Below are 19,041 nucleotides of genomic sequence, written 5' to 3' on the forward strand. Positions count from 1 at the left end.
ATAGTATTACACAATGGTGCTGATAGCGTGCTGCCCGAACGCAGCTTTTATGTGCAGCCTGTGTTCTCTCTATCGATACACTGATTTAAGGGGAGGTTCTAGTCTAGAGATCCAAAATTAATATTTTTTTACCAATTTTTTTCATAAGGAAAGGAAAGAGATATGAAAATAATACTTTTTGCATTATGTTTTTTATATTTTCACATACAAAAAAAATTTTTTATTTTTAATTATCGGCTGTAGACAATCAAATTATAGATTGGAGTTTTGAACGCAGATGTCAAATGGCGCTTTAGTTGTAATATTACTGGACAAGTGTTCGTGTCTCCTCATGCTGTTGAAATCAAGTAAATAAATAATAATAAGTAAGTGCTCCAGTTGAAGTTGAATCGACATGCCGATCTTGGACAAAAGAAAAGGGGACGATATTCTAGCGTTGGTCCCCGCTTCGAAAAGGACCAAAAATGAAGTCGTCTTCAGCAGCAGAGAGAAGGCGGTTGTGCAAAGCGTAAGTATAACCAAAAGTATACATCTCTTGAAAAACGTAATGTTTGTGCACATAATAAAATTTTAAAGGGCCCACCACGGACATCTTCCTTAATGTCAATGATAATGTTACTCGAGGGTCATCAAGGAGATATTTTCTCATTAGAATTTCATCCGGAAGGACAGTACCTTGCATCCACGGGATTTGATCGACAGATCTGTAAGTTGTTTTGTGCATGGATTGACATATTTGCGTATAAATTTTAGTTATTTTATTTAACGAAGTATATTGTGCCTTTGCAGTCCTTTGGAATGTTTATGGAGAATGTGAAAATATTGGTATTATGACTGGACACAGTGGAGCAGTGATGGAATTACATTTCAGTCCGGATGGCAATCATTTATACACGGCCAGCACAGACATGACATTGGGTTTGTGGGATATAGTAGCTGGTACACGAATTAAGAAGTTGAAGGGCCATACTTCGTTCGTAAATTCTGTATCAGGTGCACGAAGGGGACCTACGTTGCTCTGCTCAGGCAGTGACGACAGTACTATACGTATTTGGGATCCAAGGAAACGGGGTCAGTGCTACACATTGAACAATACATATCAGGTACCATAAAAGTGTTCTTGTTAAATAATATAAGGAAATTACCTATGTGTTTGTTGGTTATTTATAATCTGTTCTTATCTTAAGTAATGTCTAAGACGCTAACACATCTGTGATTATTTTATAATATCTTAAGGCTGCATTTATAAGATGGTCTTAAATATAAGAATCTATTGTGAATACTAGTTTATGCATGAACTTTTATTATCTAGGTTACTGCAGTGACGTTTAATGATACGGCAGAACAAGTGATTAGTGGTGGAATTGACAATGACATAAAGGTGTGGGATCTTCGAAAAAATGCTGTGCTCTACAAACTGAAAGGACACACTGACACTATTACTGGATTAAGTCTCAGTCCTGATGGATCTTATATACTTTCCAATGCTATGGATAACACGCTGAAGATATGGGACGTGCGACCATTTGCTCCTTACGAACGCTGTGTGAAGATACTGTCTGGACATCAACATAACTTCGAAAAGGTGGCCTTTTCGTAATATTTTTTTTCTTATCTGATTGATATTCATAAGTTATATTCGACATCAATTTGTTTTTCTTATCTGATTGATATTCATAAGTTATATTCAACATCAATTTGTTTTACTTATATCATCTTAAAATTTATTTAAAACGATTTTAATCCTCTGGAGTTGATGACAAAATTTCTAACACAATTACTAACGTTGAATTTGTAAGATCTATTTAATTTGCTTTAATTGAAAAGCATTAATTAATTTCAAGGAACTAAAATAACAACTTATATAGAAAAGAATCTCTCTCAATATACTAGATATATTTTAATAAGAATAATCCAAATTTGCGAATGTAACCTGAAGAAAATTTTATTGTTTGATATTTTTAGTAGAGATTTATAATTGAGCGAGTATGTGTGTCCTTTAGATCCACCATTGTCAGCTTTGGAAAGTTTAATACAATATATAAATATAAGAACGTACTATATGAATTATCAGTCTGTAAGAGTTGAGGAAAGAAACATCTATATTATAAATCTTGGAATATTACATTGTTTAATAAGTTGCACATTTTTTTAGAATCTTCTGAGATGCGCGTGGTCACCGGATGGTAGCAAAGTATCGGCGGGATCGTCAGACCGATTTCATTACATCTGGGATACTACAAGTCGTAGAATATTGTACAAATTACCGGGACACAATGGATCTGTAAACGATATCGATTTCCATCCAAAGGAACCTATAGGTATGTGATGATTCTATAAGATAAACGACACCTCACATAAATATAGAGGAATGTAAATTTTGTATATTTTCTCATTTATTTCGATAAATAACAATGCTGCAATTTGTTTCAGTGTGCTCGGGATCTAGCGACAAGCAAATCTACTTAGGTGAAATCGAGACCTAATAACATGGAACTCATATTTAATACATTTATGTACTTGTAAAAAAATAGAGAGAAGAAAAGACAGAACTGTCTTTGGATATCGGTGATTTTCTCTTTGTTTCATTTCCTTCACTATATTGTGCATTTTTTAATTCATATGTGATATATTTACGTATTTATAAAAAAATAGAGAGAAAAAGAGAAAGAAGAGTTTGAATATTAGTAATTTTTCTTTCATTGATTTCACTTCCTTTGCTACATTGTACATTTTCCTATTGTCCTTTCAGAGATAATAGTCATCAATAAATCATATGCGAGCTCATAATAATACGTGAGTCGATAATAATAAGAGTCAATCGTCCGAGTCACTTTCTACAATGGCTACGTTCAGCGGAAAAAGCAGCTTTGTAACTATTGTAAAATTCTTCAATACGATTGGTTCTTGCTTTTGGTTCCTTATAGATCTAAACGTATAAACCAATCATATTGCAGAATTTTACAAAGTTGCTTTCTCTGCTGAACGCAGCCAATTTCTACGATCGACAATATAATGAGCGTCGTTCGATTAATCGCTCTCGAACGATCGTATGTGCGAGAGTTCGCGGCGCAGTTCGCGGCGCAGAGCGGCGACGGGGGGAGAGGGGGAGGGGAGCACACGCGACGTGCGCGTGCGAGAGAGCGAATTTTTGTCACTACCCGTAGGGGAGTGCTGGCGGCGGCGGGGCGGCGAAACTAACCACGAACTAAACAGAAGAAAAAAAGATGGCCGCCGCGAGGCTGCCATGAAGGGGCCGCGTCGCTACTCGCGCTCGCGGAAATGGGACGTTGCAACATCCGAGTGTCATCATCGTCATAGTGACAAGTGTGAAGCGTGCGGTGTACATCGGCGAGGTTGACACGGTGCGCCGAGGATAGTCGGTGGGGTGGTTTGAGACTGGAGTGGAGTGGAAGCGCGCCGCACCGCGCTGCACTCGTCGCGCGTTGTAACGACGACGGTGACTAGGAGAGAGAGGACGGTGACGACGACGACCACGACAACGGCCGCAGCAGCGACAGGGAGATCGGAAGGCGCGACAGCGACGACGACGACAGCAGTAGCGACGGCGGCTGACCAACCAGAGACGCGCGAGATGGCATCCGACGGGTAAGGACCATCGGTGACGAGAAACCTGTCTTTCCCTTTAATTGCACCCGACTGCACCCGCGGGGTGCAGCGCCGTTTACTGCTCTAGGGAAAACGCGGCCGTCGCGAGCATACACGGGCACGGGACCGATGGTGCTCCGCAGATCGATAGTGAATTTTTTTTACATGCACCCGTCCCAGTTCTCTCCCTCTCTCTGTCTCCGTCTTGCACTCTACTGTCTCCATTCTTTCCCTTCGTACGAACGGTGAGAAAGAGAGAGAGGGAAGACTCCACCGTCGCCTTTCTGATGATAACGGAGCGCGAGCGCGATTTCCCGCTGCACTCCGTACTTCTTCGCGGCGCTTTCGCGTTGAAGTTCGCCGCCTGAAGTAGTTCGCAATTGGGCGGGTCTCTCTCTCTCTCTCTCTCTCTCTCTCTCTCTCTCTCTCTCTCTCTCTCTCTCTCTCTCGTTCGCTCGCTCCCTCGCGTGCGCACATTTTCGCAGTTCGCGTTTTTTTCGCTCATTTGGTCACCGTACGCGTTTTTCTCTCGGTACCGTGTCTCCATTCCTTTTTCTTCCTTCTCCCATTCTCCATCTGTTCCATTCTCCCTCTCTCTTCTTCCCTCCTTCCTTCCTTCCTTCCTTCTCTAAAACGATATTCCCGCACATACGTTCTCAATCCACGCGCGAATGGATCTCCGCGGCCTATTTCAGCCAATTAAACGGTCAGCATGACATCAGAGTGGACGGCCTCTCTCGTTGCATCGCGGCCCAGCATTCCTATCAATTTGCGGGATCCGTTAGGGCAGGGGTGCGGCAAGGGCACGAACGAGCGCACGGACAAACGGATGGACGGGCGAAACACCCTCCTTGGCCTTCTTCGTTCACCCCGATTATCATCGCTCCGTCATTGAGCATCTTCTTGCCATGATTATTGCGAATTTTGAACGGTCCCTCAGTCCTCTCTTTTTTCAACCCTCCCGTCTACACCCCCTCGTTCAGTTTGCGGTGACGGTGATTTTTTTTCCCCTCCCGAGATCGAGCCGTACGATGTTCCAATTAGATTCCTCGGTTAATCACGGTTAATCACCATCGTTACCCGCTTTAAAACGCACACCACGTACTCGATATCGCGAGACATCTCTTCTTTTTCACGCCCGATCTATCTCGAATTCCTCATGGAGATCGATGTTGCCGACGTATTTCCCGAAGATTGTAAAGAAATATCGTGGATGTAAATAAAAAATGGAAGCTACGATGCTCCGTTGTAACGCGACGATATTTTCGTCGATGTCTTGTACCAGGAATCGCCTTTGACATATCGATCCCGCCTTACGATTTTATCGTCGAAGTATTTACGCATATACGTCTGATGAATATATATATCATTTTGTGAGTGATAAAAAATTGTCGGAGGCGCGAGTAACTCGTAACGAGTGAAAGTTTAAAGGAAAAGAGTGATTTAGAGCTGTTGCGCAAGGTATATACCTTTGTCGCCGGTTATTTTAGGATCCGATAGATTCGCGATCGCAGAAGAATTAAGGCTCCCCCGCCGACAGATATTAATGGCTGACAATTACAGTAGGATGGAATGGGTGGAGATCATAGAGCCACGCACCAAGGAACACATGTACGCGAACCTGACCACGGGAGAATGCGTATGGGATCCTCCACCGGGTGTACCTGTGTAAGCTACTCTCCTATATTGACTCTTAATAGTTTTCGTGCAAAGTGATCCTAGGCAAATTTAAAAAAAATTTTTTTATATAATTTTTTTAACATTTCCATATCTTCTGGATTCCGCTCCAATTTATATGAAAAATTGGATCCGGTGAAACGAGTTAATTTTTACACACGATGTAGGATGCGTTTCATTTGGCGCTAACAACAGTCATTTATTCTTGTTCATGCTGGGCATGTATTTGAAATACTTTTATTTGAAAAGCAGTATTTGTAAGACATTTGTATTTTGTATTTTAGCAGAGCACATGAAAATTTTTTTATTTTGTACTTCATGGGAGCATATAAAAATATATTTTGTGTTTGGTATTTCAACATTAATAACGAAAGATTGAAAGTATTTCGTATTTCAAATTTTAAGATCGATAATCGATGTTATTCTTTAAATTATAAAATACAAAAAACTGTCAATCTTTTGATTTTAAATACAAAATACAAAATACACTTGTATTGCAAATAAAAGTATTTTAAATAAAAGTATTTCAAATACACGTCTTTCCAGTCTTCCCTGTCCTTGTTTAACATTTGATGAACAACACGAATAAAATGGCTGTATTCAATAGAGAAAAGTATTATAACTTTGCAAGTATTGTAAAAATTTTTAATACAAATGGTTTATACATATAGGTCAGTATTCATGGTCGATTCCTGTATTTGGAACTGTTTTAGGTACAATTTTAAAATGTCGTAAGCCAATCAGAGGTATTAACATTTTAACGTAACATTACTTAAGACAATCTTAAAACAAGAATGAACTATGAATATCACTCTTAGATTCAGTGAGAAATTAAGGACAAGGCCAATCATATTAAAGAATTTAACAACAGTTGCAAAGTTGCTTTTTCTGCTGAACGTAGTCATTTGATTCCAAGAGCGTTGCAGGGATCAAGTGGAATGCAGTCATAGTTTGTAATGTGGTAAACAAAAAATGTTATAGACACACAAGGCTCAATAACGGATAGTTTTTGAGCAATGGCGTATCAAAGGTGTAAAGCCTGGTACAATTGAAAAGCAATAAGAAATATAGGAACAGGGAGATTTTAAGCTATCAGAAATTATGTGTATACAGATAAGTTAAAATATTTATAGTTTCTAATAGATTGAAATTTGTTATTCCTTATTTGTATTGCTTGTGTTTTTTATGTCTCAGGTCTAAAACTTGTATTCATAGAACATCTTTTGTACATTATGGTTGCTTTCCATTTAGTGGAAAGCAACCACAAGCGGATACAAGCTTTATTTTATCTTCCTTGGCATTCAGTGAAGATAGAATGAACAAAGACAGAATAACACTTGTGTCACTAAATAGAAAGTACCCTCATAGCATAAAAACTATCCATTATTGAGCCTTGTGTTTATCACATTTTTTGTCTACCACGTTAAAAGCTATATTATATGTAAAAACAAATTCATTTCACCGGAATCCAATTTTCTATATATAATTAGTCCTTTTTAACTTCTTTCTTTCGTCAGAATTTCTGTGTAATTTTATAACTTTTTAGAAAATTTCTCTAATTTTTTGTATAATTTGGAACATTTGTCAGAATGCTGACAAAGTCTATATTTTTTCTAGAGTTTTTTTAAATCTCTTAAGATTTCCCATTCTATATTTTTCGAAGAAAATTTACAAAATTTGAAGAAGTTTTTAAGAGTTCTTTATTTTTCAAAAATCTTCATGAATTTTTAAAATATGAAATATTTTCAAAAATATATGAAATATAAGAATTCTTTGCCAGAGGTTTTCTACATCTATTCGATATTTCTGAAAATTCATGAAAAAATTAGCTTCGAAATATTTTTTGCAATAAATCTATATAGTTTCTTTAAATCACCGGCGGATAATGTATAATATTTTCAAAGTTGGATCAATATTTAAAGCCTAGTTATAATTAGCTATTATTTTAAAGTTATATTTTAAAGTTAAATTCAATTAAATGCACTTAATTTAATTATATTATACGTATCAGTTAATTATTTTAAAGTGGTATTATTGTAATTACTTTAGAGAAAGTTGTCTTAGAGAAAGTAGTAAGTCGTCAGTTATCACAATATGTAGTACACGTCCCGTTTAATAATCTGTAGGAAAAAGACGGACAACAATCAATGGTGGGAGTTATTCGATCAGAATACCTCGCGGTTTTATTATTACAACGCAACGTCTCAGAAGACCGTATGGCATCGCCCGACGGACTGTGACATCATACCGTTGGCGAAACTTCAGGTAAAATAAACATTTCGATATCGTTTGATTTGATTTAACACATTTCTTATACAATATTAGTGCTGCGATGTGAGTCACACATTGATTGAGCTACTCCGGTGCTTTCAGAGTACCGATAAAATCCAGATAGGATCGTGCTCCCCATTGGGGTATCTGCCGGGATCTGTATTTATGAATCACATAAAATCTGCGAGTTCCGCATATGCTCTCGCACGCGCGCGAGTGTATACATATTCATAGATGTGTGTAATGATTTGTGAGTTTCTCTGGAATAACGTACGTTACAGAACTCGTGTATCTTAAAGTGGCGGAGATATAAGTGTGCAAGCGCGTCTGCTCTCTTCTCATCTATAAATAGACGTTTGCAGTAGGGAGAAAAAACTCTGGTTTACATTATACTACAGTACTATCGCGGAACTTCTTTCGTGATAATGTTATTAGTTTATTTGAGATTTGACAAAAATATAGTTGCCAGATGTTCTGGAAAACTTATATTCTATGACACCTATCTATGATATACGATTAAATATAACATTATAAATTACTGTCTATTTGTGTCATACGTTTTATAAAACATATATATATTTTATTATTCTCCTATATTTTATACATAGGGAAGATTAATGCTGGTAATTAATTATCATTAATTTATAATTATGTTTTATAAATCCGTTAATTTATCTATAAATTCTCATATTTGTATAGACGCTAAAACAGAATACGGAACCTGCAAGTGGTAGCACATCCGATACTCAAAAGGTAATCGAGCCGAGGAAGAAAGAATCTGTTTCGACGCAGACGCAAACTCCTTCAGTTAGTCGTTCGACACGATTCAACCACCAGGAAAATACGAATCTAACTCCGACATTGGTAAATTTAATTTTCTCACAAGGATTTGGACGATATATATATTTTGAGATTTTACATGGCTACGTATTTTCTCGTAGCAAGCTCTTTCTCTCGGTAGTGCGAATAAAACGCGGACTTCTACGGTTGGCGTCGATCTTCAGACTTCTCCTCCTTCTCCGTCTCCGTCCGCGAGGCGACATCATCACCACCATCATCATCACAATAACAGGCATCACAGGCACCATGATGTACCTACGACACGTAACAGACAACACAATCATTCACAGGATTCTGGTAGATCCAGCGACAGTTCCGTCTCGCATAGTAGGACTTCCTTGGAGTCGACCGGTTATCGTTTGTTGGATTCGCCGCACAGGCATCATCATCGTTCGGCCGCGCAAACGCCGGTGAATACTGCACAATCCTCCCCTAGGCAGCACAGTAGCGGCACTCTGGAGACTAGATGCCACAAGAGCGGGACTCTCGAAAGCGTGAAAAATCAGAAATCTGTATCATTAGTGGGAGAACCACCGCCACTGGGTCTGTCGCTTTCGACCAGCACACCCCTGTTTAAGAAGAAGACTTTCACTGATCCACAACGCGAAGGTAGGGCTGGAAACTTGGACCTAGACAAAAGTAAAAATGGTAAGGATGTATAATATATTTATGTTTTATATTTTTACTATAATTATTTGTTGTATGCAAGCCACACAAACGCACACGCGCGTACGCACATCTTTCTTTGTATCGATTGATTTTTCGATATTTTAGGTAGAGAAAGTAGTAGAGGCTCGTATGGTCCCGAGCCGAGTACATCGCCATATCGCGATTCTCTGATGGAATCCCGAGTCTTCAGGCAGGAAATGCCACCATATCGTCCGCCTGAAGTTCAACTTAGCCATAGTTACAAATCACAGAGCGAGAAGTATGGTTCCTTAATGGAGAGTGGCAATCGTTATCATAGGGATAGGGAACGGGAAATGCAGCAGCATCATCGGGAACGAGTCAATAGTCTTGACAAGACGAACCCGCCAGGCTTTTATCCGAGTTCCATGCATTCGAGAAACATGAATAAGCAACCGCAGGATGGTACAGGTAGCATAGGTAGAAGACATCACGGATGTTCCGCGTCGCTTTCGGAAGCGAATGTCAGGGACGTATACGGTGCAATGCTATCTGAGAGAAACGATCCTGCCAAGAGTCTCGGTAGATCCGCTGGCGTACATAGTGGTAATTCCTCAAAACAAAGAGGTCTTGAAGCAGTAGAGCGGGAGAGAGAGCGGGAGCGTGATAGGGAGAAGGAGTACAGGCGAAACACAGCGTGCAATAACTCATTGGATAGTAAGCAAGATAATCTTTATATTTCTTTCGCCACCTTCCTGTATATATATGCACGTATTTTTTGCAATACATGAGTAATTATTATTTTACAAGGTGTGCCGCAGCCGTTGGGTCGTAGTTACAGTTTTGTGCAACAGCAAAAGCAGCAGCAAAAGATGCAGCAACAGTTACAGCAACAGCAGCAACAACAGCAGCAAGCTAGGAGGAGAGAGCGAGACGATGATGCTATGCACGAACGTTACTTGATGATAAGTCAAACCCACGAACAATCTAGACAGAGACTCAGTAGTAACACTAGCAGTAGTAACAGCAGCAACAGCAGCAGCAATAGTGCCGCGGGTGAAGAAACTGAGGGTCACGCCGAAGGAGATGACAGCAAGAAGAAAAGAAGTAATGGAAATCCCAGTCCCCCGCCATCGCCGTTTTATGGTAACCTGGCTGATGCTGATCATCTGTTACCGTTACAACATTATATTCTTCAACAAGCGAAATTATCAGGTAATAAACCAAAAATTTTTATGATATTGTAATTTTGTGCGTATGGAATATGTTTTATTATTTTTCTTCTTTTATTCACAATAGGTTGTTACAAGTTTGGAGATCCTTTATTAGTAGAAGAAGGAGAAGATTCTTTAGATGAGGAAGGTGGCAGAGGCGAAGGTATTGGCGGAAGAGGTGATGATGACTCCGATGATCAATTCGCCGACGATGAAGCAGCGAGCAATCAAGGCGATTCTTCCAGTCAAGAATACCTCGAGGATCATTATGCGGGTGAGATATTATTTTGAAGAGCATAAAATGTTTTTATTGAACAGTTGTAATTAACGTATTTTGTATGTTTTTTAGATTTAGGCAATTACGATACCGCGGGCTTAGCGACTTATTATACCACAGCCGATACCCTGACAAGGCCGCAAGCGCGACCGCCTTCACCGCCGAATATCGTGTCTCAGACGGAAGCGAGAGATAGCGTAGTGACCACGAGACAGGTCTCTGTACCCACCGTAAGTTCAACTCCGAGTATCGGTATAACGAATGTCGATAACACTGACCTGGAGGAAGCGCGGAGAGATGACAGTACGGGCGGTGGCGACATCGAAAAATATGCACAGGACAATCTCAATTTGAATTGCGGCAGACCGAAAGGACTGAGACTGCTGTTTCGAAAGAAGTTCAGCGTACGGGACATTCTCAGTTGGTCGAAAGATCCGATTCCGCAACCGATGCTCGCGATGGTGGACGGTGAGAAACTACTCAAAAGGGAGGCTTGCAATTTATTTCGATTGGTTCAAGTATATATGGGAGATCGCAAAGCAAATGTCGGTATGACATTGGACGGCGTCGCCATGGATATCGTGAATACCGCGTTCACGAAGCCGCCTCTGCGGGATGAGTTGTACGTTCAGATCTGCCGGCAGACGACGGAGAATCCGCGGAAGGAGAGCCTGCGACGCGGATGGGAATTGATGGCTGTGTGTCTGGCTTTCGTGCCGCCTAGCGCTACGTTCGAGCCCTACCTGGAGGGCTACATGAATAGGCATCGCGATCCTAACTTCCAGTTTCCCGAGGTCGCAAAGTGGCCAATACACGTGCAAGTCAGTCATTACGCGACCGTAGCCTGTAGACGATTGCAGCGGATCGGCGCGCATGGTAAACGACAGCCTCGCAAAGCCACGATGGAAGATATCGACCAAGCGAGGGTAATAAATTGCACTTAACAATTACTAAAAGATCAATTACCAAATATAGATTAATCCACTTTGCATTATAATACAGTATTCTGACGTGTCATTTGTGCTTTTCTCGTAGATACAAATCTTCCGCGCGTCTATGTTCGGCGCAACACTCTCGGAAGTAATGGCTTTACAAAGGGACCGCTTCCCGCTTAGAGAGTTACCATGGATACAGACTACGCTGACGCGCCAAGTGCTTGTGCGTGGTGGCACGCTAACTGAGGGTATCTTCCGGGTGTCCGCGGACGCCGATGAAGTCAGCGCGTTGAAATCCTGCCTGGACAGGTTTGAGGATGGGGCGATTCTGGCAGCTTCACAGGACGCTCATGCACCCGCCTCCTTATTGAAATTATGGGTGCGCGAGTTGTACGAGCCGTTGATACCGGATTCTTTTTACATAGAATGCGTGTCCATGCGGCATGACGATCCGGAAGCATCTGCGGCAAATGTGGCTGCGCTCGTCGAACGTTTACCGGATCTTAACCGTCGTGTGCTGTGTCATCTAATACGCTTCCTACAGGTAAGAGGCCATACATATTTTATACATATCTCGATAAGAGAAAGTTGACTGAAAATTTGTCTGTTATTTTCATCGTGCGCTTAGCGATGTGCAATTGTGTGCCGTGTGATTCTAAATTTGTGTTTCTATCGAACAAAATATCACGCTTCTTTAAACGAAGTATAAACCTACATACATAGTAACGTTTAATGCTATACGCACGGTGAGAGTATGAAGACTAAAGAGCAGCATGCATTCAACACCATTGAATCAAATTGAATTGAACGTCTTTGGAGAATATTTGCTACGATACTGAAACAACTTTACAGATATTCGCTAGACCCGAGGTGGTCGCCCGTACTAAAATGGACGCCAATAATCTTGCGATGGTGATGGCGCCGAATGTATTGCGGTGTACGTCCCAAGATCCTCGGGTAATTTTAGAGAATGCACGGAAGGAGATGGCCTTCGTCCGTACTCTCATCGAGTCATTAGACACCGCTTGGGTCGATGATCTCCACTGACCGTATCCTATCGCGCTAGAAAAAAGTCCGCTCTAGACTATTATGCCAAATGAATCAGCTGTATAGTCACGTCTATTGTTAGTTATCTCTTTCTCTCTCTTTCACTGTTCTCAATTTATCTTCACACACTCTTCTTGTTTGTCCAGTCACCAGTTTTCCCCCATAGTCCCCCTACATAAATGTTCTTCATAACGGTAATTTAGTGCTAAAGTCTACCAAGCTAATCGATCAAACCTGCTCCCTTATTTCCTATTTATTATTTATATACAGATTCTATGTTATATGACAGATTTTAGAGATTATATTAGATTATATTATGTATATCGCTATATTATATCATATTATATATTTTACCAATCCCTTGTTACCGCGTCGAACAAACGTGGACGGCTTTTTTACTCAATCATTGTTGAATCTCGTGTAAGATAAAAGAAGAATCATGTGTTACCGTGTATAGCTACGCTCCGCGATAATCTTTTTGTATAAGCGACGGATTAACGTGTAAAGCGTTTTATCGAGGAGTAAACACTGCGAAAGAATTAGCAAGCTGTAGTCGCAGGTGTGTTTCTTCCCCCGAGATCTCCAAGAACAAATATAACACATTTTACATAAACTTCCACGACATACACAAATTTCACATATATTTTATAAAAATATCCCCATTTTATTTTTGTGCAATAGTATCCATACTTATAACTAATAAACTTTATTTTACAATGCAACAATCTATACAGATATAAAAAAATAGCTCGGAATATTCCTGTCATTAACAAGAATTGCCTTTTCATTACATGTTTTGTACATTTTATTTATAAAGATTATGAGCAAATAGCAGTATAGTTTGTCGTCTTTGAGTCATCGCATTTTGCACATCTTTTTTTTTATAGTTCTTAAGCAAGAGAATATCACAACCCCTATCGTTATATTTGTATTGCGAGAGACAATACGATAATCATATCATCGTATAAAAAAAGAATAAGTGTCTCAATGTATAATACATAGATTGGCTTAATAGGAGCCTTACATTAGTGATCACTTAAGACTCTCTAGCGATAATCACATCCATAAGAAATTAATTTTAATGCGTTACGTCTACTGTTATATACAACATGTACATAGTAAATTGATCAATACTAATACTGAAGAAATCGTTACCAAAAAGAAAAAAAGCATAGCGAGAAGTTAAGACTTTTCTATCGGAAGCACGCTCGCGGCTCGTTTGATTTCGTACTTTAGACGTCTATTTGCTAAGAATTTCTCTTTCTACGAACTGCTTTCGCAATCGGTCGCGTTTCAATCGCGTTATTAGGATCTAATCTTCGCCGACGGGACGGATCTCTAGGAACTCTGTTATAGATGTGTAGAGCAGCGAGTTGCGTCAGATCGTCTCGTCCATAGAAGTGTTAATTGGTAGCTCGTGCCGTTGGGCGGCATTTGAAGAAAGCGGCAGATCGCGATAAATAGAGAGAGAGCACAAGTAAAACCGCCTCTTTCATTACCGGCGAAAGAAATTATGAGGATTACGAGGGACCGCGATTCTCTCGTTTCGTTTCATTATCGTCATCATCATCATCGTTGTCCGACTTTCGAGAATCGCCTCTGGATGGTAGCAGCTGTGTTTTGTAATTATATATGACGCGCCCAAAATGCGATTTCCCGCCGCGGAACGGATCGTCAGCAATTGTCGACGAACGTGGCGGTGGATCCGCTCGCGATCTCTGCGTATTCCTGTCTGCTAACCGAGCAAAGCTTGCTGGAGAAATCCGCTTCTCGTTTTCTAAAAGCGAAACAAAGTTAAGTATATACAGACAAGAAGATCCCAGACCATCATTGGCTGCGTTCAGCAGAAAAAGCAGTTTTTGTAATTCAGATAGCACACAAATATTCTGTGAATGTTCTATAAATATTCTAAGAATATCCTACGAATGTATATTAAAAGCACTGTCAAATATCAGTGGTATATTCATGGTGTATTTAAATGGTATAATTATAAATGTTTTATGAACATACATAATATTTTGTACAAAGTTCCATGGAATATGCTACGTACTTTTGTACGAATATGTTAAGAAATATTCTATAAATGTTCTTTTCGTTATGAATATGGATATCTAAATAAAATATTTCATGTATATTTATAGAACATTTCATTCAAATATTACGAAAAACATTTGTATTTTATGAGAATGTTTTATACTATTTGGGAAGACTCTTTAATATGATTTTTGCTTTCAGTTTTTTTACTGGATTTAGTATAAACTAATCATATTATCTTACAACAGTTGCAAAACTACTTTTTCTGCTAAAAGTAGCAGTTGTCACGCTCTAGTTTCTCACCCTCTGCCCGGAAGATCCATAGCATCCACTTTGACGCTGTTAACGTACAGACGATCATTACACCAGAAGAAGCACAGGGACCTGGGCTGCAGCACGTCCATGTCGTAAACCCAGGAGAGCTCAACCCGTCGGATCTTACCGATGTTGCCGATGGAACCGGTCGGATGAGCAACGACCATTCGCGCGGTCGATCCGTGCTCCAGTTTCATGTAACCGCTGCGGGGGAGGGATAGCCCGTTAAAAAATAGTGGCAGGTAGAAAAGAACTGGATAGAGGCTATCGAGCGCGAGATTGAGTCAGGTCGTAAAATAATTTACGGACACACGCCGGTCTCTCGCGATCGATGGTTTCGCTCGGAACATGCGCGAGAATATATATTCTTCGATGTTTTTATGTGGCTCGTTGTTTACGATCACGCAGCATCGGTTGTGCGAAGCATGAAATTAAATATATAGTTGCCCTGGCGAAAATTTTTCTTGAAATTCTTTATATAATTTTTCAGGATTTTCATGAATTTCTGAATTTGTCAGAATTCTTGTATAATTTTGTAACTTTTTAGAAAGTTTCACAAACTTTTTATACGATTGGAACACTTTTCAAAAATGCTGAGAAAGGCCAGCAAATAAGTATAAGTCAAAATGACGCAAAGTAACGTCAGTTTGTTTGCTGAACTTTCTCAATATTTCGTCAAAATGACGTCAAATAACGTTAGCTTGTTTGCTGGACTTTCTCAGCGTTTCGTCAAAATGACGACAAATAACGTTACACGGAGAGAATTTTTTCTTAGAGTTTACCCTAAAAATATGACAGTTTTGGGACAACACTGTATTTCGAAGAATTTTTTATGTAAATTTCTCTCATTTATTGATAAAATTACAATAAAATATAAAATAAGTTTGATTAATTTTACTGAAGTGCATAGTAAAAATCTTTAAAATATTGTATTTCACTACAACTACCATATTTTCAGGATGAATTTTAAAAGGTAATTTTCTCCGTGTAGTTTGTTTGCTGGTAGTCTACATCTTTTCTAGAATTTGTTATATACATAAATTCTGAAATATTTTAAAATTTCTCAGTCTATCGTTTCCGAAGAGAACTTATAAAATCTGAAAAAGTTTAAGATATTTTTCAGAAACCTTCATAAATTTAAAACATGATAAATTTTTAAAAATATTATATATCTGTAGCCCTTATTATTTCTGAGATTCTATATAGTATACGTATAACGTAAATTATATGCTAAATACACACATTTATCAATACAAGTGAAATATGAATATGCGGACCAATGAGAATTTTTTTCACCAGGGTCGCGGTTAATTTATATTGTTAATCTTCGCCGTCGCATGACCAAGAGCGACATAGACGAATGTGGGTTGTCGAAACGATAACGTTCGCCAGCATGATTACTTACCTGGGCGTGAGATCCATGTTGCGTATCATGCCTTTGTCGGCGTGGAGAGTGACTTTCATGAAGCCCTGCACCCAGCTCTCCGCGGTCGGCGGTCGGGCGAGGTTGATGGTAATTCTGTAATGTCTTCCTAAAAGGTGATTATGATCGGTATCAGAGAGTATCTCGAGAGAGATCGAGGGGGAGAGAAGAGAGAAAGAGAAAGAGAGAGAGGGGGAGCTCCGTCTACTGCTTTTATCGCGGAGAAAGTCGCGTCTTTCGCGATAGAGAAAAGCCGCATTGCTCAGTAGATATTCTTCTCTTCGCATCGATAGCGAGAAGTTAACAGACGTCTATACAGACAGACTGAATAAATTTCGATCGAAATTAACGTTCGTATCTGGCGGGCAAGATTTTTAATTGCGGTTGCGATATTTCTTGTGCACGACACTTTTATGATATACCTACAATCAAAATGATCACCTATCTAAAAGCATGAGAGAATATTGTAATGGAATTTTATTGTAATGGAAAGCTGGACTGATACTCTTAAGCTGCAGTTGTCATTAAGTTGGGAAAGTTAATAGTTATCGTTTTTAATTTTATAACGTCAAGATTCATCAGCATTAGTAGTCTTAATATCGAAGATTATTTAGCCAACCTGGATTATACATATCTGTACTAGATAGCAAGAAATAGCGTTTGAAGCTGAATTTATTTTCGTTAACGCCGTTCAATCCTCCGGAGCTAACGGCAAATTCTACGAGTATAACACAGTTATTGACGTTTTGTAAGACCCATTTAATTAAAAGACTCTCTAATTAATTTCAAGTGACCACTTAAGCGGAACATCAAATTATAATAACGTTTAATATATCATTAAAATAGTAATGATTGAAAAGTGACTTCTAGTCATCATTTTGGAGTCATTTTGATGTCATGATGACTTGTGTTCTTCTTGAATAAAATGACATAACTCGTATAAAAAAGAATGAATGTAAGGCCGGTAATTCATAGTCATCAGTTTTTATTTTAAGATCGTCTTAAGTAATGTCTTAAGATACTAATACAGTTCCTTGATTTGTAATATCTTAAGTCTGTACTTAAGACGGTCCTAAATATAAGAATCGATTATGAATACCAGCCTAAGTATATTTCAATAAGAATAATCCAAATTTGCAGACGTAACATAAAGAAAATTGAATTGTTTAACATTTTTGACCAAGAGATTTATAATTGAGTGGGTCCAATAAATCTACCGTCACCTCCGGAAGATTAAGAATCTGCTCAGCCGCTTTCAACAGATATACTCACTGCAATACGGATCATCCTTGCCCGTCATGAAGAAGAATTTGGAGCCCAGTAAGGACGAGACATCCTGTCCCATGGCTTGGCGTTTTACCAGCGCAGGACTGGTGTCTGCGTGGTAACCCATCACGCCGCAGCTCAGGCTGTTGTTGCTCTTGCAGGAGAAGCACTCGCCTCGCGAGAAGCTCGCGTAGCTCGAGCACTCGTGCGCCACGTACTGACACTTGGAGTTGATGCTCTCGATGAAGAGCTTGAGTGCGCGCACGTGGTTGCAGGCAACCAGGACGCGCGAAGCCTCCTCGAGGCCCTCTCGTATTAAGGTAAGCGGCAGCGATGGCGTAGTCTCGCTCAGATCCGTGCAGCCGGGCTGTTCCTTGCCGTTGTTCGGATAGAAGTCCAGGTGCCCGCAAGGCTGGCTCATCCCATATCCTGGAAGGCCTTGCCATGTACTACGTTAGTTTAGAGAATGTGATTTCACGGTGAGAACGCGACGGAGCTTCATTTATCAGAGAATTTATCGAAAACGATGACTGATGAATATTGTTACATACATGTGTGTGTTTAATAAATAAGGATTTTATCAAATAAATCTATTCTAGATAGAAAAAAATATGGTCGTATTAATTGAAAATTGAGTAGATTCAACTAGTATGTCTTGGAAAATAAACGAATTAAAATTCTTCTATCAATTACGAGATAAGCATGATTAAATCCTTCCTGTTAAACAGTAGAATTTCTTGATAATAATATTAAAGTTATTTAGTTCGATCAGTGTAACTTTTTAATAAAAAAGAACATCTAGTGAATACATTAACAATTTTAAAAAATCTGTTCGCGTTGTTTGAAATTTCCAAAAATTTTTGCACTTAAGAGGAGATAAATATATATTTAGGCATTGAAGAGAGGGAAAGCGAAGCTGTGAATGCAAAAAGTACAAGCAACGGACTTATAGATTCAACTAAAAATAGTAGGTAATCAAATCTTCATATTGAAATCTATCAAATATTCTAGCTATAAAATATCGAGCCCATTTATAACAAAAATTTTATTTGGTCTTATCAAAATAGATTCTACCATCGTCTTGTTGGTATAATCAAAATATTTTTCTTAATAGTGTAGTAAAATTATTTTTGCTTTTATACATTGAGATATTTCTCTTTTTATTTTAAGGAGTTTTTGAATTACCACAATCCTGAGCTGATAAGTTTTTCTAAATTGATGAACTTAATTTTCTGAATTCTTGTTCACCAAGTTACAGGTGTTTCATAGTGTTTGTAGTTAATTGAAAAATTAACACTGATCTTTCCGTAGTTCTAATAGATTGTTATCTTTCGAATCGTTCTGATCAATAGAACCTCCTAATTTTTCATCGTTATATGTACGGACGAACTCGATAAGAAATCTATTCGGTAGTGTCTATTGCGCGTTTACCTAAGAAAAATATGCTCTTTCCATCGGTGTGAATTACGTCTACCAGTCGGGCGTCCGTGTAATCTAGGCGAAGAT

At 39.1% G+C, this 19,041-nt stretch overlaps 3 protein-coding genes across 6 annotated transcripts in view; 2 read left to right on the top strand and 1 right to left on the bottom strand.

The window, feature by feature from the left end:
* The first annotated feature begins 304 nt into the window (after positions 1-304).
* On the top strand, positions 305-2,641 carry LOC108731311 (U5 small nuclear ribonucleoprotein 40 kDa protein). The gene is made up of 6 exons (XM_018461576.1): positions 305-508; positions 577-706; positions 790-1,103; positions 1,313-1,585; positions 2,156-2,321; positions 2,434-2,641. The coding sequence occupies exons 1-6, from the start codon at positions 395-397 to the stop codon at positions 2,484-2,486; spliced, it is 1,050 nt and encodes a 349-aa protein (XP_018317078.1). The 5' UTR covers positions 305-394; the 3' UTR covers positions 2,487-2,641.
* A 470-nt stretch (positions 2,642-3,111) lies between these two features.
* On the top strand, positions 3,112-13,283 carry RhoGAP93B (MyTH4 and RhoGAP_KIAA1688 domain-containing protein RhoGAP93B). 4 transcript variants are annotated; one of them, XM_018461625.1, is made up of 11 exons: positions 3,112-3,609; positions 5,100-5,277; positions 7,413-7,551; positions 8,257-8,421; positions 8,499-9,045; positions 9,172-9,741; positions 9,835-10,239; positions 10,324-10,512; positions 10,588-11,441; positions 11,551-11,994; positions 12,303-13,283. In XM_018461625.1, the coding sequence occupies exons 2-11, from the start codon at positions 5,156-5,158 to the stop codon at positions 12,495-12,497; spliced, it is 3,630 nt and encodes a 1,209-aa protein (XP_018317127.1). In that variant the 5' UTR covers positions 3,112-3,609; positions 5,100-5,155; the 3' UTR covers positions 12,498-13,283. The 4 variants fall into 4 exon arrangements, with proteins under 4 accessions (XP_018317127.1, XP_018317128.1, XP_018317129.1 ...); XM_018461626.1 differs by having other exon boundaries at positions 5,173-5,277; XM_018461627.1 differs by having other exon boundaries at positions 5,176-5,277.
* An 88-nt stretch (positions 13,284-13,371) lies between these two features.
* LOC108731296 (pancreatic triacylglycerol lipase) overlaps positions 13,372-19,041 on the bottom strand; it is a 10,883-nt gene continuing 5,213 nt past the window's right edge. The window contains exons 7-11 of the mRNA XM_018461550.1: positions 18,967-19,035; positions 17,542-17,964; positions 16,252-16,378; positions 14,835-15,050; positions 13,372-14,274 (exon numbers count right to left, since the gene is read on the bottom strand). Coding sequence (XP_018317052.1) covers positions 14,172-14,274; positions 14,835-15,050; positions 16,252-16,378; positions 17,542-17,964; positions 18,967-19,035 — 938 coding nt within the window. The 3' untranslated portion in view covers positions 13,372-14,171. The remainder of the gene's footprint in view (positions 14,275-14,834; positions 15,051-16,251; positions 16,379-17,541; positions 17,965-18,966; positions 19,036-19,041) is intronic.

This window comes from Mycetomoellerius zeteki, unplaced genomic scaffold (genome assembly GCF_001594055.1).
Source record: "Mycetomoellerius zeteki isolate Tzet28-1 unplaced genomic scaffold, Tzet1.0 scaffold124, whole genome shotgun sequence".
Classification (NCBI taxonomy): domain Eukaryota; kingdom Metazoa; phylum Arthropoda; class Insecta; order Hymenoptera; family Formicidae; genus Mycetomoellerius; species Mycetomoellerius zeteki.